This window comes from Haliotis asinina, chromosome 3 (genome assembly GCF_037392515.1).
Source record: "Haliotis asinina isolate JCU_RB_2024 chromosome 3, JCU_Hal_asi_v2, whole genome shotgun sequence".
Taxonomy (NCBI): Eukaryota; Metazoa; Mollusca; class Gastropoda; order Lepetellida; family Haliotidae; genus Haliotis; species Haliotis asinina.
In genome coordinates this window covers 23,042,254-23,060,492 of record NC_090282.1, presented here as the reverse complement: position 1 = coordinate 23,060,492, position 18,239 = coordinate 23,042,254, and the positions used below count along the sequence as shown (strand labels likewise).

General features: G+C 40.1%; 1 protein-coding gene across 1 annotated transcript; it reads right to left on the bottom strand.

Annotated features, from left to right (window-relative positions):
* Positions 1-1,628: 1,628 nt before the first annotated feature.
* LOC137277683 (NAD(P) transhydrogenase, mitochondrial-like) lies at positions 1,629-18,041 on the bottom strand. Its single transcript, XM_067809554.1, has 17 exons — positions 17,911-18,041; positions 15,612-16,280; positions 15,152-15,339; positions 14,722-14,877; positions 13,607-13,811; positions 12,907-12,974; positions 11,878-12,052; positions 10,989-11,060; positions 10,069-10,299; positions 8,844-9,023; positions 8,047-8,154; positions 7,306-7,551; positions 6,657-6,845; positions 5,779-5,930; positions 4,465-4,729; positions 3,708-3,919; positions 1,629-2,453 (listed from the first exon to the last, which is right to left on the bottom strand). Exons 2-17 carry the CDS (start codon positions 16,237-16,239, stop codon positions 2,304-2,306), a joined length of 3,225 nt encoding a protein of 1,074 aa, XP_067665655.1. The 5' UTR covers positions 16,240-16,280; positions 17,911-18,041; the 3' UTR covers positions 1,629-2,303.
* Positions 18,042-18,239: the final 198 nt, after the last annotated feature.

Here is an 18,239-nt window from a genome sequence, read left to right as displayed (position 1 = left end):
TTCAATCTGCACAGGTCCTCGTGTCACTGCGAGGGTTAAAGATTTCATAAAAAGTAATGTAAAAATTTTGAGATGATTCCCCGACTTCAAGCGTTTCACAATACAATATATCTAGACCTTGTCTACTTGTAACGCTTCACGATACAATATATCAGGACCTTGTCTAGATATATAGTACTGTGAAGCGTTTCAAATCGGTGGTCATCTCAAAAAATTATATTTAGCAAAAATCTTTAGTCCTTGCAATGACAGGAAGGCCTGTGCCTTCTATTCCGCACACAGTTAACTTGCTATCATTGAGCAGGTGTCAGTTGAAAAAGCCCCATATTTGCTTTTTCAACATCAAAATCTATCGAGATGTAAGAATTCTATCCTGAAACTTGTTGTTTACATGATAGAAAGTGCCTTTGACAGTAACATTTGCATTTCTAAAATCATTATATGCATCATAATGAAATTAAGAACTTGTTATCCATAGGTAGTTTACTTTTCTTATGGTATGAATGGTCAATATAATTAGTATATGAATACAAATAAATAATGTGGGTTAGCAGGATAGCTGTTGCAATACTGTTTTCTGTGTATATATACTGCCATGTCGAATGGGAGCAAGTTGTTTCATGACCTTAATCTTTGAACTCACTGTGCCATGTAAAATTGACAGATGAAAAAGCAGTGTCACTGAGGTGACATAGTCAGCCACCGCATATTACCAAATTAAACTTAAAAAGTAATGAAAATGAGGGTCGTAGTTTAAGATGAAGTTAAATGCCAAGAAAAACATGGCCAGTCAACCTTTCTTGATATCTGGCTGGTGTAGTTGCTTAAACACAAAAAGATCACCACACCTGACTGACACCTGTCTTTTACTATGATGAACTTACATACCAAATATGAAAAGAATCTGGTGAATAGTTCTTAAGATATTCCGATTCATAGGTTTGTACTTATGTACATGCGGATTCTAATACTATGTAAAAATGGAAATACGTTTCTCAAGGAGGACATAGTTGATTTCCATTAGCCCCATCAAACCCATTTGACTGACCAACTGAGTGAGTTTGGTTTTAAGCTGCTCTCAGCAACATTCAATCAAGATCAATGCAGGGTAACACCAGAAATGGTCTTCACACTTCGTACCCATGTGGGGATTTGAACTTGTCTTAAGCACAAGGCTACCCCACCCGCTCCATGTGAAATGTTGTCAGAATTATTGCTGTTATTTTTGTGTGCATGTGTATGCGTGTGTGGGTGAGGACTGGAACGACTTCACTTGCACACACTGTAGTGGTATACAATGACAAATATCAAGCCCTTCACCACGCCTGACACATCACTGAGAGTAAATGTGTGGACTCCCAGCTGGAGGTAAAACTATGCTGGTGTAATGCGTCAACTAAATGGTAGATGGCTGCATAAATCTCACTTTTCTAGTGTTGGGCACATATTTCAAAGTCTGCTCCACACTCAAGAACAAATGTCATGTGACTGGAGGCAAATGAAACATACCGACAGAAAATGCACTTAATCTTCTTTTTCCACAGAAACACCTTGAAGTAACATTCGAAGAGAACACATCAGGCCCTAGTATTTCTAGCTGCTCTGCCAACCCAAAAAAAACAACAGAGGAGGTTTCAGAATTTTATTCACCTCATCAGTAACACACTGACTTTCACCATACATGTCACTCAACTGAAGAAATACAGTCGTGCGCTAGCACTTTAAACACAGCACTTTGTGGTTCACTGGACTTGTAAACGTAACAGTCCAGCATTATAAGTAAAGAAGCTCTCAATAAAAATTATACTATGTTCATTTTGACAAAAGAAATACTTATTTGTGAGATGTTTAAAACAGAATCTTAAGTTACAAGCCCCGGTCGGAATGCCATATATATGTCATCATACTGCAAATAATTTTCAGGTTTTCTAACAAATTCTTGGGTACCTCACAAATGTGATTCCAGCCCTTATGAACAGCATTTTTTTCCCTAATTTGATCACATGGTCAAAGATGTAAAATATAAAATACACAGGACAATTTCTCAGACTCTCATCAAGCATTTGCAGCTGTGTTAAATAACAGTCTCACACTCAGTCATGAAAGTCAATTCATTGCTTGGGGCAGCTGACATCCTCTCAAAATCAGATCCCTGGAATTTTTAAAAATGCTTATGAAAATCTGGAAACGTACATCTTTCAGATGAGTTTGACCAGATCCTGAGAATTTGACAGCTACCTCAATCTTGACTATGAATTGGCCGATTTCTAAATGTACATAATGTCAGAAACCTATAGACTACATTATTCTTCATAAGTTTCACGCAGTTTAGATAGAAGAGCATCACAGGTCTTCTTAGCGTCGCCTAGCAACATGCCTGAGTTTTCCTTGAAGAAGATTGGGTTATCTACGGCAGCATATCCTACACCCAGGGTTCTCTTCATCACGATGACCTGGAAAGAAACATCACGTCATGAGTGGCAAATACATTACTGAAGGCAAACAATAAAGTTCAGCGGAAATATATTCAGAACTGCACTTTCAGAAGGCTGACATGGGGCTAAACATCCCTTGACTGGTTATTTTACTTCTGTTGCAAAATACATGACTGTAAAGCCAACAGAGGCATCATGCAGCAGAACACAGATACCTCATTAGAAAAATCCTTATATATTGGGCAGATGGGGTAACTAGTGCCATCTTTCAACACTAAACAACTTGGGGACTGAACTCCTGACCATCTGTTCGGATACTACGATTTGGATCAGAGAGTACACTTTGTTGTTTAAAGTTGCACAAAGCATTAGTCTGTCTGTAGGATAGTAGCCCATAAAATACACTGGCACCATGATATCAACCAAGGCCTTTTGGATACAACATGCATCGATCAGTTGGTTGTTTCTTTAACATCACACTCATCAATATTCAAGCTGTAAATAATCAAGTCTGGACCAGACAATCTACATAACTGGGATACGACGATAAGTGTCATCTAAGTTAGCAAGTCTGACCACCCTGTCTCATTAGTCACCTCTCATGACAAACATAGCCTACTTAAGAGGGTTTTCTAAGCTGGATCTTCCTGAGTAATGACATGCATCAACTAATTAAGAAAGCATGACCACTTGATCCAGTTAGCGACTTCATCCAACAAACACAACTTGTTAAAGGCAAATTCGGACCTGGAACTTAATGGGAACACGACGATTCCAGTGAGTACTGTTTCAAGCAATAGATATGGACAGATATTATGAATGTCATTACAGTTGGTTAAATAGTGAACTCAAAATGCTTGTGGTTTGTCGCTTATCCGTTCAATGACAGTTTTGTCTGATCAAGTAGTTCCTTTTGCAGTTTGTGATAAATATTTTGCAGAAATGTTCACTTGCTGCTACAGAATTTATCAGAAACACTGAATAATTCTAATATTATTCAAAGGCCATTACTACAGCAGGGTGTGACTTTGAAATGTTTAAAGGCTGGTGTCAAGTAGCTGGAACATGATGTACAATCCAAAAGTAACATATCCATAATAGGCTTGGCACAATAATCCTGCAGCATGTGATGATCAGACTTCTTGGCCAAAATCAATGAGCTAGATCTGACGAATCCACTTATTACTTCCCTAACACAAAAACATGTATGGGGGCCCATTGCATAACTGCATTGGAATAGCCACTGGGTCAAACTGAACAAAAGCTACAAACCTGTTTTGAAAGCCACACCCTCAACACTGGCATGCCTGCAATGATAGAGTTGGGGTCCTCCTCAGCTGCTGAGTTGACAGTGTCGTTTGCACCGATTACCATGACAAGATCGGTGTCTTTGAAGTCTTCGTTGATTTCATCCATCTCCAGAACAATGTCATAGGGCACACCTGCTTCTGCCAGCAGCACGTTCAGCTGACCAGGCATTCGTCCTGAACAGTCAGAAAAATAATTACAGTGAAATCATTCTCTTATCTTAAAACATTTTTTTCTTTCTGAACTTTAGTTCTGCTCTTGGGGTAACTGACTCAAGTGATTTTAATGCTGTGCCACTTTTAGCAATATTCTGGCAATAATACAGCAGGGGACACCAGAACTGGGCTTCGCATATAGTTGCCAATCTAACCAAATTTACACAAGCAAACCATTTGACTACCCCACTGCCCGTAATTGTCACACTGAGCTTAACCATCTGATCGCTAAAATTATTTGTTATTACCTGTAAGGATGAAACAGATTTTAGAATACCATTGTGAAACAGACATTGGCCTCCAGCCAGAAATTTGGAACCAGAACCAATGACAAAGTCCTTCTGGGAGGCACCTCAGCTGCAATATCTGCGGTGAGATGGCCTTCCATGACCTCTCAAAACTTTATCTTTGTCAACAAGGATGTGCAATATCTCACCATGAACGATGTTGTTTACACAAAATTGAGCCCATCTTGGTAACACTAGATGATCGTCTTAACAACGTACCAGCAACAGGATGAATGCCGAAGCGTACATTATGTCCCTTCTTTCTGAGCAATGAGACCATCTCAGCTATGGGGTACTGGGCCTTGGCCACACACAAGCCATAACCAGGTGTGATGATGATGTTCTTGGAGTCTCGGATCATCTCAATGGTCTGGTCAACATTCACCTCTGTGTGAGTTCCAGTGATCTCCATGGGTTTGCCTGTGCCGGTTGAGCTGGTTCCGTAGCCACCCAGGATGACATTGGGCAGTGACCTGTTCATAGCCTGAAACACCACAAATCAACAACATGAGATGGTGAGACATATATCGAGCATCCCTGAGTTACTGAATAATGATAGCACCTAAATGACCTATAACCCTCATGGAGGATTTGCTTATTTCAAACTCTAAATGCATAGTGAGCTTAAGTTTCAAGCAGCTTTTTAGCAAAATTCCAGCAATATCCCGGCAGAGGACACCAGAAATAGGCTTCACACATTGTACACAGCATGGCTGAGAGAGAGACAAAAATAGAAAATGAGCAATACAACAAGTTCCTTTTAATCCTAATGGCTGCAATCCCTCCTACAAAACCACAATCTATGAGTCAGTGAGTTTAGTTTCACATCTTTCTTAGCAATATTCCAGCAATATCACAGCATGGGACTTCAGACATTGTACCCATAAGGTTAACGGTACCCTTGTGATGAATGAGCGCTTTAATCACGAGGCTACCTAAGAGCCCTAACAACCCATGAAGCTACAGACTACAGACAGCTGTTATCCTCAATTTCTGTTGGCTAACAAGCTTCTCACTTAGGGTGAGTCTTGGTTTTTAGGCCTAAGATACATATCACCCTAGTTTCCACACATTTGAAAGAACAAATAATCTGACAGTTACTTAAGTCCAGCTTGATGTTTTTTTGTTTTTTTTTATACTAAGCCTGAATCGTTTCTATGCCATGGAAATGCATAAATTATTTTATTCAGAAGTCCAAAGCTACCAGAAGGCACCAGTATATGTCCATCAGATTGACTTGAAAACTGCTGAAGAAACATGGCAGATAGGTCTGGTGGTGTACTGGTGCCTTTTGGCAGTTTTGGATTTCTAAAGTACTTTTTTTTGATTTCCATGGCAGCGAATTCGACTGAATATGATGGCAGTGTTCTTTACTGGAGCAGAACTGTAAAACCTTACAATACTCTCCTTCCACTCTGCCATTCACACACCAAAACATTTGACATACTGTAATTATACCTAGTAGACAAATTCATGAAGAGTATTTTGCCACTGTGGGGGATACTGATGACTGTCTTGTTTATTTGGGCTCACCTTGCACATGATGTAGGAGAGGATGGCGCCAGATGAACCGATCAAAGCACCAACGATTGTCATGAGATTGTTGTCCATCATGAAGCCCTCGGCACACAATGCCCAGCCAGAGTAGCTGTTCAACACCGTGATCACCACTGGCATGTCAGCTCCTGGTAATAACAAACATTGCACATGTTTCAAAGGAACAGCAACCCAGGAAGTGTTCGTAATCAATTTTGTCATAAACACAGCAGTCCTCTTCTATGCTGGTTATCGACCTAACTCAAGATTTTTGTTTCATATTTACATCCACAGAACAAAAAATGTTTGTGGTACAGAGATGACATGTATGTATTCAGATCTGTTAAGGAGGATGTGGCTTTACTAACAATGAGTGAATGAGTTTAGTTTTATGCTGCACTCAGCAATATACCAACTATATGGCGGTGGTCTGTAAATAACTGAGTCTGGACCAGACAATCAAGTGTGACCAACAACATGATCATCGATATGCGCAACTGGGAACCAATGACATGTCTGCACACCTAACCACCCAATCCCGTTAGTCGCCTCTTACGACAAGCAAAGTTGCCTTTTATGGCTAGGATGGGTTGCTGAAGGCCTATTCTATCGCGGGACCTTCACGGGTCTTACTAACACTATCTGCCTGTAGAGCGAGTTCATTTTATGCCACACAATTCAATATTCCAGTCATATGGCAGTGCTCTGTAAATAATCAAGTCTGGACCAGACAATTCAGTAGTTGACATCATGAGTATTGATCTTCGCAACTGGGACATGAAAAGTATAGGTTACTGAAGATCAATTCTAAATGGGATCTTCATGGGTAAGAAGAGGTATGGCACCAGTCTGTAAGTGGTGGTCTGTAGTATTACCTCCAATGGCAGCAGTGAGAGTGATGCCCATCAAGCTGGAGAGTGCTGTGGTGGCACCCAGCATGCTGAGTCCGACAGTGCTGCTGGGGCTGGCCATGTAATAGGCCATTGCACCGATGTTGCCCACCAGCATACTTGAGTTCAGCACGTTGCGACCCGGCAAGAGCAGGGGATCTGACTTGAGAAGTCCTGTGATGCAAGATAAAAAGTAACATGAAGCATATATATGACATATTGTAGAGCCAAATAATTATTACCACTGTCTATGAAAACAGTCCTTCTGATGATTTTTGGTCAACTGGTACAACGACAAAAAAATGTCAAATGCATAAAAAGTGGTTGCCCCAGTATGGCAATGACCAGCACAACTAAAGAAAAATGAAGCAATTCAAATTGATTGAGGTCTGTGATGCCCAAATGTGGGCCAAGAAATTGGGTGCAACAGTTAACGAGATATCATGTTAACAAGATTCAGGTATGTATGGATGCTGCTGAATACATAGTCCCCGATTGAGTGTTGCAACTGTGGACAATAATAAACGTCAATAATATGGGGCAGTTCAGGGCTTTGCAATGACAAATTACTGGATCCGTGTGATTTAAGAAAGAGTTAACATCTGTGAGATGAGGTCCTGTGGTTCATGCTCACCCTGCAGCTTTCCGAAAGCTATGAGAGACCCGGTGAAGGTCACCCCACCAATGAAGGTCCCCAGAAAGAGGAATGTCTTGATGACATTAGCAGCTGGGTCTGTGGCAAAGTGGGGGTACTCTTGCAGGTACTCTGCGAAGCAGGTGAGGACGGCAGCAGCGCCAACCAGGCTGTGGAACAAAGCCACCATCTGGGGTAGGTCCGTCACCTCGATACGCTTTGCTGCAACAGCACCTATCAAAACACCTGCAAACGCAAAAGAAGAACCATTTCATTAATCCTCCTTAAAATGGAAACAACATGTGGTAAAGACAGCACGGAAAACTGCAAAATCCTAATTAAAACTACAACACATTCAGTCAGTGGGGCATGAATACTGAATCAGATATTTCCATCACAGATTTGTCAGACATTATGTTCATAAAGTCATTAAACATGGCTTATATCAAGATAAAAATGTATCATGTATATTTAATCATTAGAAGTATTCCAGCATATCTGCAGCAAACAAAACTACCTTAATTCAGAAAAAACGGCTAGTCCGTAAGTGAGTGTCGGTCAATATGGTTTTACGCCGCTTTTAGGACCATTCATGTACTATCAAGATACAGGTTTCACCTACTGTACTCATATTCAGAATCGAACTAAGGTCTTCAGCATGACAAGCTAACGCTATTACCACTAAGCAAGCCAGCCAACTTTGACAAGTTGTGTTGTTATCCATGGAGAGGTGTGACTCACCGAGGCCCATACAGCCTCCCATCTGTGCTACAGTTTCTGGGGTAGGCTTCAACATTCCCAGGGTGGCGGCAATGCCCGATGTCACACCAATCATGCCAAGGGCATTACCTGTAGACAGGTAACAATGATAAAACATGAACATACAATTTAGACTACTTCATTTCTTGTTTGTATAACAGTACTGGTGTGATACTGCATTGTCAACATTGAAAGAAATCTAATGCACTTGCATTTTGAATTTGAATGAACGTAAACCTAACTGAAACAAACTTTTGGAAGGTTATTATTAGGCAATGACAAAGAAAATATATCAGTTCTGACGCTAAATGATGTATACCTACTGAAGTTAAATGAAATGATTGAGTTATCCAGTAAAAGTCGACATTTAAAAATAACAGTTTTTGAGTATAAGATATAAATACTACATACTTGTAATTGGCAAACAATCTGTTTTCATCTGCACAATAAACCAGTGTAGTGTCTTGTGCACTAGAAAACTTTTTTTTCATACTGTATTCAGTAATGTTACAACAGTCTAAACTCTTGTGAGGACCACAAAAGCACATTAGCAATAATCAACAAACCACCTTTAAAACAACAAATATGATGAGCAAATATGAATTTATGCCACTTTCAGCAATACTCCAGCACTATCATGGCATTGGACTCCAGAAATGGGCATCACACACTGTACCCATGTTGACAATCGAAGGTGGATATTCGGCGTGATGAGTTGACTCTTTTACCATTATTCTAGCCCTCCGCCCCTGATGACATAGTGATATTACAACACTGACCGATGCGGGCAGTTTTCTGGGAAGCCAGCCCAGTGAGTGCGCCCACACAGCAGAGTCCAGCTGCCAAGTACGCCATCTGGTGGATGTCCGGGTACGCCCCAGCTGAGGCAGTGTAACCATACCCCCCCAGGAAAGCTGCGGCAGGGATCCCATACAGGTAGTTGTATTCTGGGGGATCATCTGAAACAGACCATTATGTGATGACATTTTGAAGTAGAGAAATCATTCAGTGTCAGACTAAATCACAAATCACAGTGAGGGTATTTATTTTCCTGATTCACATTAGTTCCAAAAGAGTAACATATAACAAATGTTTGGGATACTTATCAACTTTGTTCACAAAGATTTTGTTAATGGCAACACATCTAAGATGTGTATGACCAGCACTACCTGTATTTGTGTTGCCGCTGAATGTAAAGGTGAATTTAAGAGATTTTCCAAAAGCATTTGCACATGACAAAAGTCTTGACCAAATATAATATTTTATGTGTTTTAAACCAAGAATATATTTACTTGCATATATAACGTCTCATGTTATAAGAAAATACAAACTAACAAATGAAAAGGAGTGAGTGAGTTTAGTTTCATGTCGCACCAAATGAAACGGAATAATTGTGAGATGACTATAACATTTTACGAAACTTTACAAATCTATCACAGCCAAAGGCCTGATCCTACCATGTCCTTTACAATTTCGAGTTACCACACACTACATGAATTTAACAAGCATAACATACACATACATGTGATATGTCTCAGACCTTGGACTGGAATTGTGGGACAAAGGGCCGATTTGATCATGTAAATTAATGCTTGATCCTTAACCCAGATATTCCTTTCCAAATTGTCACAACCAGTCCACTGTTGTTGATTAACAATGTGCTGGGATGATGCCATGAATAACTACTCACAATACAAGGGAAGTAACTCTTGTTAGATTAGGACATCCATAATATGAAGGCTTTTATCACCGACTCAAATATCAAAAATAAAGCAGAGTTATAAATGAATATGGAATAGTACAGAATAATTAATAAGTCATCACTAATTTATTTTAATACGAGTAAGCGATTCTTGGTTTATGTCATGTTTCACAATGATCGAGTTCTTCAGGGTGATGAGTGACGCTTCAACCACAAAGCTATCCAATGGCCTCTGAATGTCAAACATTGACACTAAGAACACTGACAATGCACCATCATGAATTTATATAGAACCTCAGTACCTGGCCTCTTGAACATGTCCAACATCCTCTGAGTGACCACGAATCCGCCACCAATGTTTACGGAGGAGATAAAGGCTGCCAGTGCTGCCAGAGACTGGACTGTGTTGGAAGGCATGTAGCCACCCCCCATGAGCAGCAGGCCCCCAACAGCTGTCGTTCCCGAGACAGCATTAGTGACTGACATCAGAGGTGAGTGCAGAGCTGGTGTCACGCCCCATACAGTATGGTAACCTATCAAGGAATAAACATTGAAACAAATGTTAATAAAGAAATTGAATGTTCTTCAAAGTAAATTGATGTATGAAAGTTGATACAGCACACTTTGATGATAAAGGCTTTTTTGTTTGTTGTTGAATGCTGCTTTCAACAATATTCCAGCTACATGGAGGTAGTTGTGAACAGAGTCTGGACCAGGTAATCCAGTGATCAACATTATGCTCATTGACTGGGATAGAAGGAAACGCATCAACAAAGTCAGCAAGTCTGACCACCTGATCCCATTTGTCGCCTCTTATGACACGTTGGGTTCCTGAAGATCAATCCTGACACTGATCTTTAAGGGTCCAATGAGCCTCTGTCAACAAGCACAGCATCCTACATATACCTCTTAATCTTCCTATTTGCAAATCTTCTGCACAGTTTACTGAGTACACATCTGAGGCATCAATTAAATGATTATCAGAAAATACATTAGTTACATTTTAAAGATAAAAGTTATTTTTCATTAAACAATTACTTTGGAAAAGCTACATAAGTGTTACAGATACAGAGATATTCCACCTGAAGCCAGGACTTACAAGATTTACTACACTTAGATCCACGTGTTCTATGGTACTGTTTCATGCTGAAGATCTGCCATCTTCCATCAGGTAGTTGAGGCATACACATCAAATATGAAACGGAGTTAACTTTCTACATACCAACAATTCCTGCAAGTCCGAATGTGGTCACCATCTGAGTGAAAGCTGAGTTGGGAGAGGCCATACCGAGACCTGCAAGACAATTGTACGAGGTCAAGCTGTAGGACAGTCAGTCCATCATAGTACTGATACATCACATTATAAGTGAGTGAGCGAGTTTAGTTTTTTTTTACGCCGCACTCAGCAATATTCCAGCTGTATGGCGGCAGTCTAAATAATCGAGTCTGGACCAGACAATCAAGTGATCAACAACATGAGCATCGATCTGTGCAATTGGGAACTGATAACATGTCAACTAAGTCAGCGAGCCTGGCCACCCGATCCCATTAGTCGTCTCTTACGACAAGCATAGTCACCTTTTATGGCAAGCATGGGTTGCTGAAGGCCTATTTTACCCCGGCGCCTTCACGAGTTGCATGACAAGACAGTTTTCAATGCGACAGTTTCATACCATATCAGTTTTACAGCTCTATAGCAATACTCCAGCAATATCATGGTGAGGGACGCTAGACATGGACTTCACACGTACCCATGTGGGGAATCTAAACTAGGTCATAGGCGTGGCACGTGAACGATTAAAGAGGAAGCTAGTGAGTTTAGTTTTATGCCACACTCAGTAATAGTCCAGGTATATGGCTGCGGTCTGTAAATTATTGTGTCAGAAACAGACAATCTAGTGATGCAACCAACTGGGATGCAACTACACGAGTCAACCAAGTTGGCGAGTCTGAGCAGCCAATCCTGCAAGATGCCTTTTACGACAAGCATGGGCTCTTGAAGATCAATTCTAAATTGGATCTTCACGGGCCCATCATGACCTTAAATCATTACTACATCCTTTTGATCCTCATGTCACCGAATGGCCGCCCATCCTCCACAAAACACTCACCAACCATACTTCCTAGTCCTGTGGTGTACATAAGAGATTCTTTGAGAGTGTTGTTGAAGTAGTTTGGTGGTGGGGGTGGTTCCTTTTCCACTGCCGGGGCTGCTGCTGCTGCTGCTGCTGCTACCTCTGCTGGAGAAGGTGGGGGTGGGGGCGGTGGAGGCCACATCAACTTACCCTTCAACACCAGATCCATTTTGTGTATGGAATATCAGAGCAAAGTGCTGAATACCATCAATGCTATATTTGAAATAATTCACATAGGAATACTAACCTTCTCAACGACTTGGTGAGCGTATAATGCCACTTTTAGCAATATTCTAGCAGCATCATAGTGTGGTACACCAGAAATAAATTTCACAAATAGAGCTCATGTGGGAAATAGTTATGAAATAAGGTCTTCAGCAAGACCAGTGAATGCTGTAACACCCAAGCAACCCCACATCCCCTAGAACATGATGAAAGAAGGAAACAGACTGATGATAATGCAAGTTTAAATAGAGTCCTGGTTGGGCTTAAGAAAAAACTATAACCCTAGAATATCTTCAACGGGGATTTACTAAGGCACGAACAGGCCAAGATGTCTGATTACATGTTTTAAGAATGGGAAGGGCAGTTAGAGATGTGTAAGGTACAGAAGTAGTGAGCTATAAGTGAGAAAGGAGCTACAAACTTGTAGGTCAGCTACGGATGGAAAGGGTGAGGCAGGTGTGAATTTGAGCTATGGTGTGTGGAGGAGCTAAAGGAAAGACAGTAATGTGCAAGTGCAATGGTTATCTACATGTATGAAGGTGAAGCATGAATGTGAAGGGGTTCTATGGGTGTGAAGGTGAACTACAGGTGTGAGGATAAATCAATGTGAATGTGAGCCACAGGCATCACATCAAGTTCTGGCGAGGCAAGGTGAGCTTCAGCATGATGAAGGGCTACAAGGACGATGCTGAACTGAAGAAGCGTGACGGAGAACTACATCATAGTCCATGTATGAATGTCAGCTACACACTTGACAGTGCACAAGTTACTGTGAATTACCTCCTGCAGGATGATGGAGCCTCTGACAACCTCATCCTCCAAGTTGATGTTGTAGTGATCCTTCTCTCCTGTAACCAGTAGGAGAATCATGTCAATGTCTGACAATACACAGATAATACATGTCATGCTCTCTCATTAATGTTGATAAATACAAAGTGCAAAGGTACCGGGTTTGTTTATTTTGATTTTACAGCTATCCACCCCTGCTTAACTGTTTAACTATTCACTTGATTTGGATTTCAAGTTTCAAGGGTTTTTTTATTTCGTATAAACTATAGATTCATTTGAGAAATGACCTCAAATGAGGCAATTCACAGAGAAAAAGTGTTTGCCATTAATATATCTATGTCCACCTCTGCCGAAGAAGAACAAAAACTTTATAACATATTCACTACATTTTTGGATGACATACAAGATGCCTGAAATAACGTCTGCAGAATCACCTAATATAGGCTGTCAAAATACTGGAGACATTGGGTGCTATGTTTTTTGAGATGTTGCATTAACAAAAGTATGAAAGATAAAGTCAAGAGCACCAAAACTGACAGGTGTCTGCATAATCCCTTAGTGTAGGCTGTCACCAAATTTGAGGACACTGGGTAAAACACAGTATAGTATTACAATAGTTGGTCGTGAAGGACTGTTGCAAAAATATGCTGCAATAGTTGCTTCACTCTCAGTAGTCATCCCTAGTACCTACCAATCGACAGAAGAAACTTGGTGATGTTGTTGGCATACAGGGTGCTAGACTGTGTGGGAAGACGACTTGGCAGGTCAGTGTAGCCAATGTGCACCACATCGTTGTACTTGGTGACTTCACCTGGTACTGTTGTTTCAATGTTACCTCCTGCCTCAGCAGCAAGGTCAACAACAACGGACCCCGGCTTCATGGACTCAACCATGTACTGCAACAAACATTCTAGTGCAGGAACTGTCTTCAGTGTGATCATTTTTCTTAAACTAAAGTTAAAGTTAACACTAGCTGTGTAATGAGTACAGCTATACAGCACTGTGTCTGACATTTGCAAACGAGTAATTAGGGTTTGTCATTCACCTGCAGAAAGGGAGGTAAAACAGACTTCAGAAATTCAAATGCATCGCTTCTTTGACTGGGATATTAGCAGTTGAAAAGTAAACAGACAAATTTGAAGGAAAACAACTTCTATTATTTCATATGAAATTTTATCGACACACAAAAAGTTTGTCAATAATGGTATAAGGATAATAACACCAAAACTCGACAAATATCACTGAGTTATATTGTATATAGTTACACCACTGGACACCTGTTTACCATTAACACTAGCAATGCAAATCGGTGCACTCATGATAACTGAATATGGTAATGCACTGTGCTGGAGGTGTAAATCTATCACATGATTTTCATTACCACAAATACTGCATTGTTTAGACTTAGATTCTCTATGAATGACAAGCATATGATGGGGCTTGGTATCATCACGTTGAAATAATTTGCACTGGATGCCACTCTTGCATCTGGGTTAAAAAGGTACATGTCACAGTTTAACTTCATGAAATATGCGAGTGAGCAAGTGAGTTAGTTTAACATCACACTCAGCAAGTATATGGCAGTGACCTGCAATATGACATGTCAAGACACCAAGCCTGACCATCTGATCTTGTAAGTCCCCTCTTAGGACAAGCATGGGTTACCGAAGATCGATTCTAATGTGGACCTTTGTCGGTAAACCATGGAATGAAGAATTACTCAGCAAATCTATCTAAATGTCAGCAGCAATTATAGGAAAAAACAGCATCAAGTCAGGATATACAAGAGGTAGAGATGGCACGCACCTTCTTGATGAGAACTGGAGCCTTCTTTCCTGGGATGAGAGCAGTGGAGATGATGATATCAACCTCCTTAGCCTGTTTGGCAAACAGTGCCATCTCGGCTTCAATGAACTCTTTCGACATTTCTTTGGCATAACCACCTCCACCCTCACCCGATTCCTGAAGAAAATGTCAGACTTGAGTCATGTCACCGTAGCACACCTGGATGTTTTATTAGCTCACCTGGGCACAGATTTCTGATGAATTTTGAGGGCTAAGATATTCGTAAGTGCCATAGATTAACATTTTCTTACAACTATCTTAGGGCTGAACTTAAAAAATCTAGGCCCTGGATCTGTAATCAACATTTAAAGGTGTGAGTCTAGTTTTACATCATATTCTGCAATATTCCAGCTATATGGCGGAGTTAAAGGAGTAAAGTTAAAGCTCGTACCTTCACACTGACTTCCAAGAACTCTGCACCGAAGGACTCGACTTGTTCCTTCACTGCAGCTCTGGTATCAAATGCTCTTACAATGGCTCCCATATTTTTGGCAGTTCCAATAGCTGACAGACCAGCAACACCCCCTCCTATAACCAGAACCTTTGCAGGGGGCACCTTTCCAGCTGCTGTAATTTGACCTGAAACAAAAACATTAGTTTTACAACCTGTATTAATCAAAACCGATACACTAAATGTTCCGTAAGCCACTGTTTCTTCAAAAGTGAAATATTTAAATGAAATCAAAATCAACATACTTATACGAAAATGTTAAGTTTTATTCTGACATATTTAAGGAGTTTTGAAATGTAAACATGATAAAGGATGTTTTTGATAGAATTGATCAATTACTCAAATTAATGAGACCACACTGAACATGTTAATCATACCTGTAAATAATATATTTTTTTACCTGTGAAGAATCTACCGAAGTTGTTGGCAGCTTCCACTACAGCCTTGTAGCCAGCAATATTAGCCATGGAACTGAGTGCGTCAAAGACCTGAGCACGACTAATGCGTGGCACACAGTCCATCGCAAACACTGTCAGTTTCTTTTGTGATAGTTCATCCAGAAGAGCTTTATTTTGTGCAGGGTACAAGAAACTGATCAACGTTCCATTATCTCTGAATAAACCTATTTCTGAAGCCTCTGGTCCCCGAACCTTCAAGACAATGTCTGACTCATATGCACCCTTAGCTGCGCTTATATTGGCACCGGCTGCAGCATAGTCTTCATTGAGAAACTTTGCCTCCACTCCTGCATTCTCCTCTATATTGACAGTGAACCCTTTCTTGATCAGGGTCTGCACTGCTGCAGGTGACAGGGCAACCCGGCGTTCATTAGGGAAAACCTCCCGTGGAACGCCGATGGTTAGATTTTTGTATGGAGTGCCAGGGATTTGTACTGCCTCCTTCTCCGCCTTCTGGCAGTAGAAGCGAGCTGCAGATTTGAATCCACGACTGCATCGTGTGGAGATCTTGTGCATGTTGGATCCAACACTGTCTACCAGGTGAATTGCTTGTTGAAGCCGGAGTAACATTGTGATGGTCGGGTGTGGAAATATTTAGGCACAACCAGCACCTGTGAATATAAATTTCACATCCTAAATTATGGCGCAGATGACAGCAATAACTGATCACTTGATAAATATTCATTACAAATGTTCAAAAAGGAATTATATTTCAGAAATAAAGCGTAAGAAGTGAACCAAATCATTTGTTTACGCATGCTCACCAATATTTTCATCATAATGTAATCAAGAGATGCAATTTGTACTTTACATTTTGAGGGTGAAAGAATATGTTTAGAAATCCACCAACAAGCAAAATATAAAATCAAAATCTTACTGCTGTTCTATTGTGCTGATCACTGTAAAATCATGTCTAACTGGATGTTTGTCATTGATGACTTTCAAACATGTTATTGTTAAAATCATCATATGATCATGATAATTAGAACATAGCTGATCAAAAACCACTTTCAAACTGAACCCTCAAAAGTGAAGGTCATGATAACTGAATCAAGTAAATGCTTTGTAGAATGCTTTATCTAGACCTAGTCAGCAACCTCAACACTAAGCAAATATAGGTTTTATTTAATGCTTGATTATAAATATGAATATTTCTTTTCATACTGATATCAGGATAAATTATTGCATATTTGGACATCTTCACTGTTACTAGAGGGGAAGAGACATGATGTAGAGTTGAGAGTTTAACATTATTACCTTCAATGCTGTGTGTGTGTGTGTGTGCGTGCGTGCGAGAGAGACACATTGAAAACACTCCAATTTTGTGCACAATAATCACTGGTAAATCTCTTTTAGTCAAGGAGTAAGCAATTTCACTTAACCCAGAGATCAGCTCTCAGGAATTAGTTTCCTACACATCATTAATGAACATACTATTGATGATGTCCTGATTTGATTTTTTTGTGAACCACTAGCCTCATCACTGATCCATAACTCATGGACACTAGCTAATAATTGACCATATTGGCCATAACATGGGATATAGATAACTTTACTAATATTCAGTGTCACACTTCAAGGTGTGTGCAACTTGTCTATAACTGTACATGTTGCATTGCTTTCTAAGAGTCAGGCATAGTTTTAGTCATGTTTGACATTAACCTGACAAAACTCGTGTTTCTCCTATGCCAAGAATGTGTATTATTGCACTTTTTGAAATATTTCTCTTACATCAAATGGACACAATCAAACAAGTTCCTCCGTTATTATGTTTATTAAAACAATACTGCACTCAATAAATAAAACCCGCTAACTCGTTAGTTTGGACACAAACAAGGTGGGCGAGACTTAATACCTGCCATAAAATATATTTGCTTCGAGCATGCCAGTTTCATTCTGACGGGAGTCCTTGCTTGACCTCCAGATGATTCTTTTCCTCCATAAAGATCAAATGCAAATTTCTAACAGCCATTTCTGTTGTGGAGCATTTATGAAAAGTGGTCTTTTGTACCAAATACTATTCAATGACAAGCTGTCAATTTCAATGGACAAATGTCAAGAACCACGCGCACCTGCCCATGTGTTGATTTCAAACACCGGGCATATGTGATTGTACTAACGTCATCAATCTCTATTTAAGTTACTGCATACGGATTCAGCTGACGATTATTTCGGTGCAAATTATATTCAATTTGAAGAACATACAATAATCTTTAACCCTGATCATGCTTGAAAACTTACTTTAATACTTAGTGCCGCATTTGGCCAAAATATTCCACCAATTCCGACAGAACTCGCCCCACACCACGGCAATGATGGCTGCCGCCGGATAGACTTCTTGTCTAATCCAATAAAAAGAACGCATCGAGGTCACGTGCCTTGGTTTCTCAGGCGAAGTTATTCTTTGAGCGGGTGATAAAGGTTTACTAGATGTGAACATTGATAAATAAATATCAATACTCTGTGTTTGATTATGGCAATTAACATGTCATTTACATGATTAATTGGTCAGGAAGAAGTGTCAGACATAAAGTACAACATTTGAAATTTTAACAATAAGAAAAGCACAG

What these genes read in the sequence shown, in the direction of transcription:
- LOC137277683 (XM_067809554.1), bottom strand. Translation starts at nt 16,239, where the DNA reads ATGTTACTCCGGCTTCAACAAGCAATTCACCTGGTAGACAGTGTTGGA. An exon ending in GCTCCATCATCCTGCAGGAG is followed by an intron (nt 12,053 to 12,906) that starts GTAATTCACAGT and finishes CTGGTGTTGAAG; the next exon opens with GGTAAGTTGATGTGGCCTCC. An exon ending in CGGACTTGCAGGAATTGTTG is followed by an intron (nt 10,300 to 10,988) that starts GTATGTAGAAAG and finishes ATTCCTTGATAG; the next exon opens with GTTACCATACTGTATGGGGC.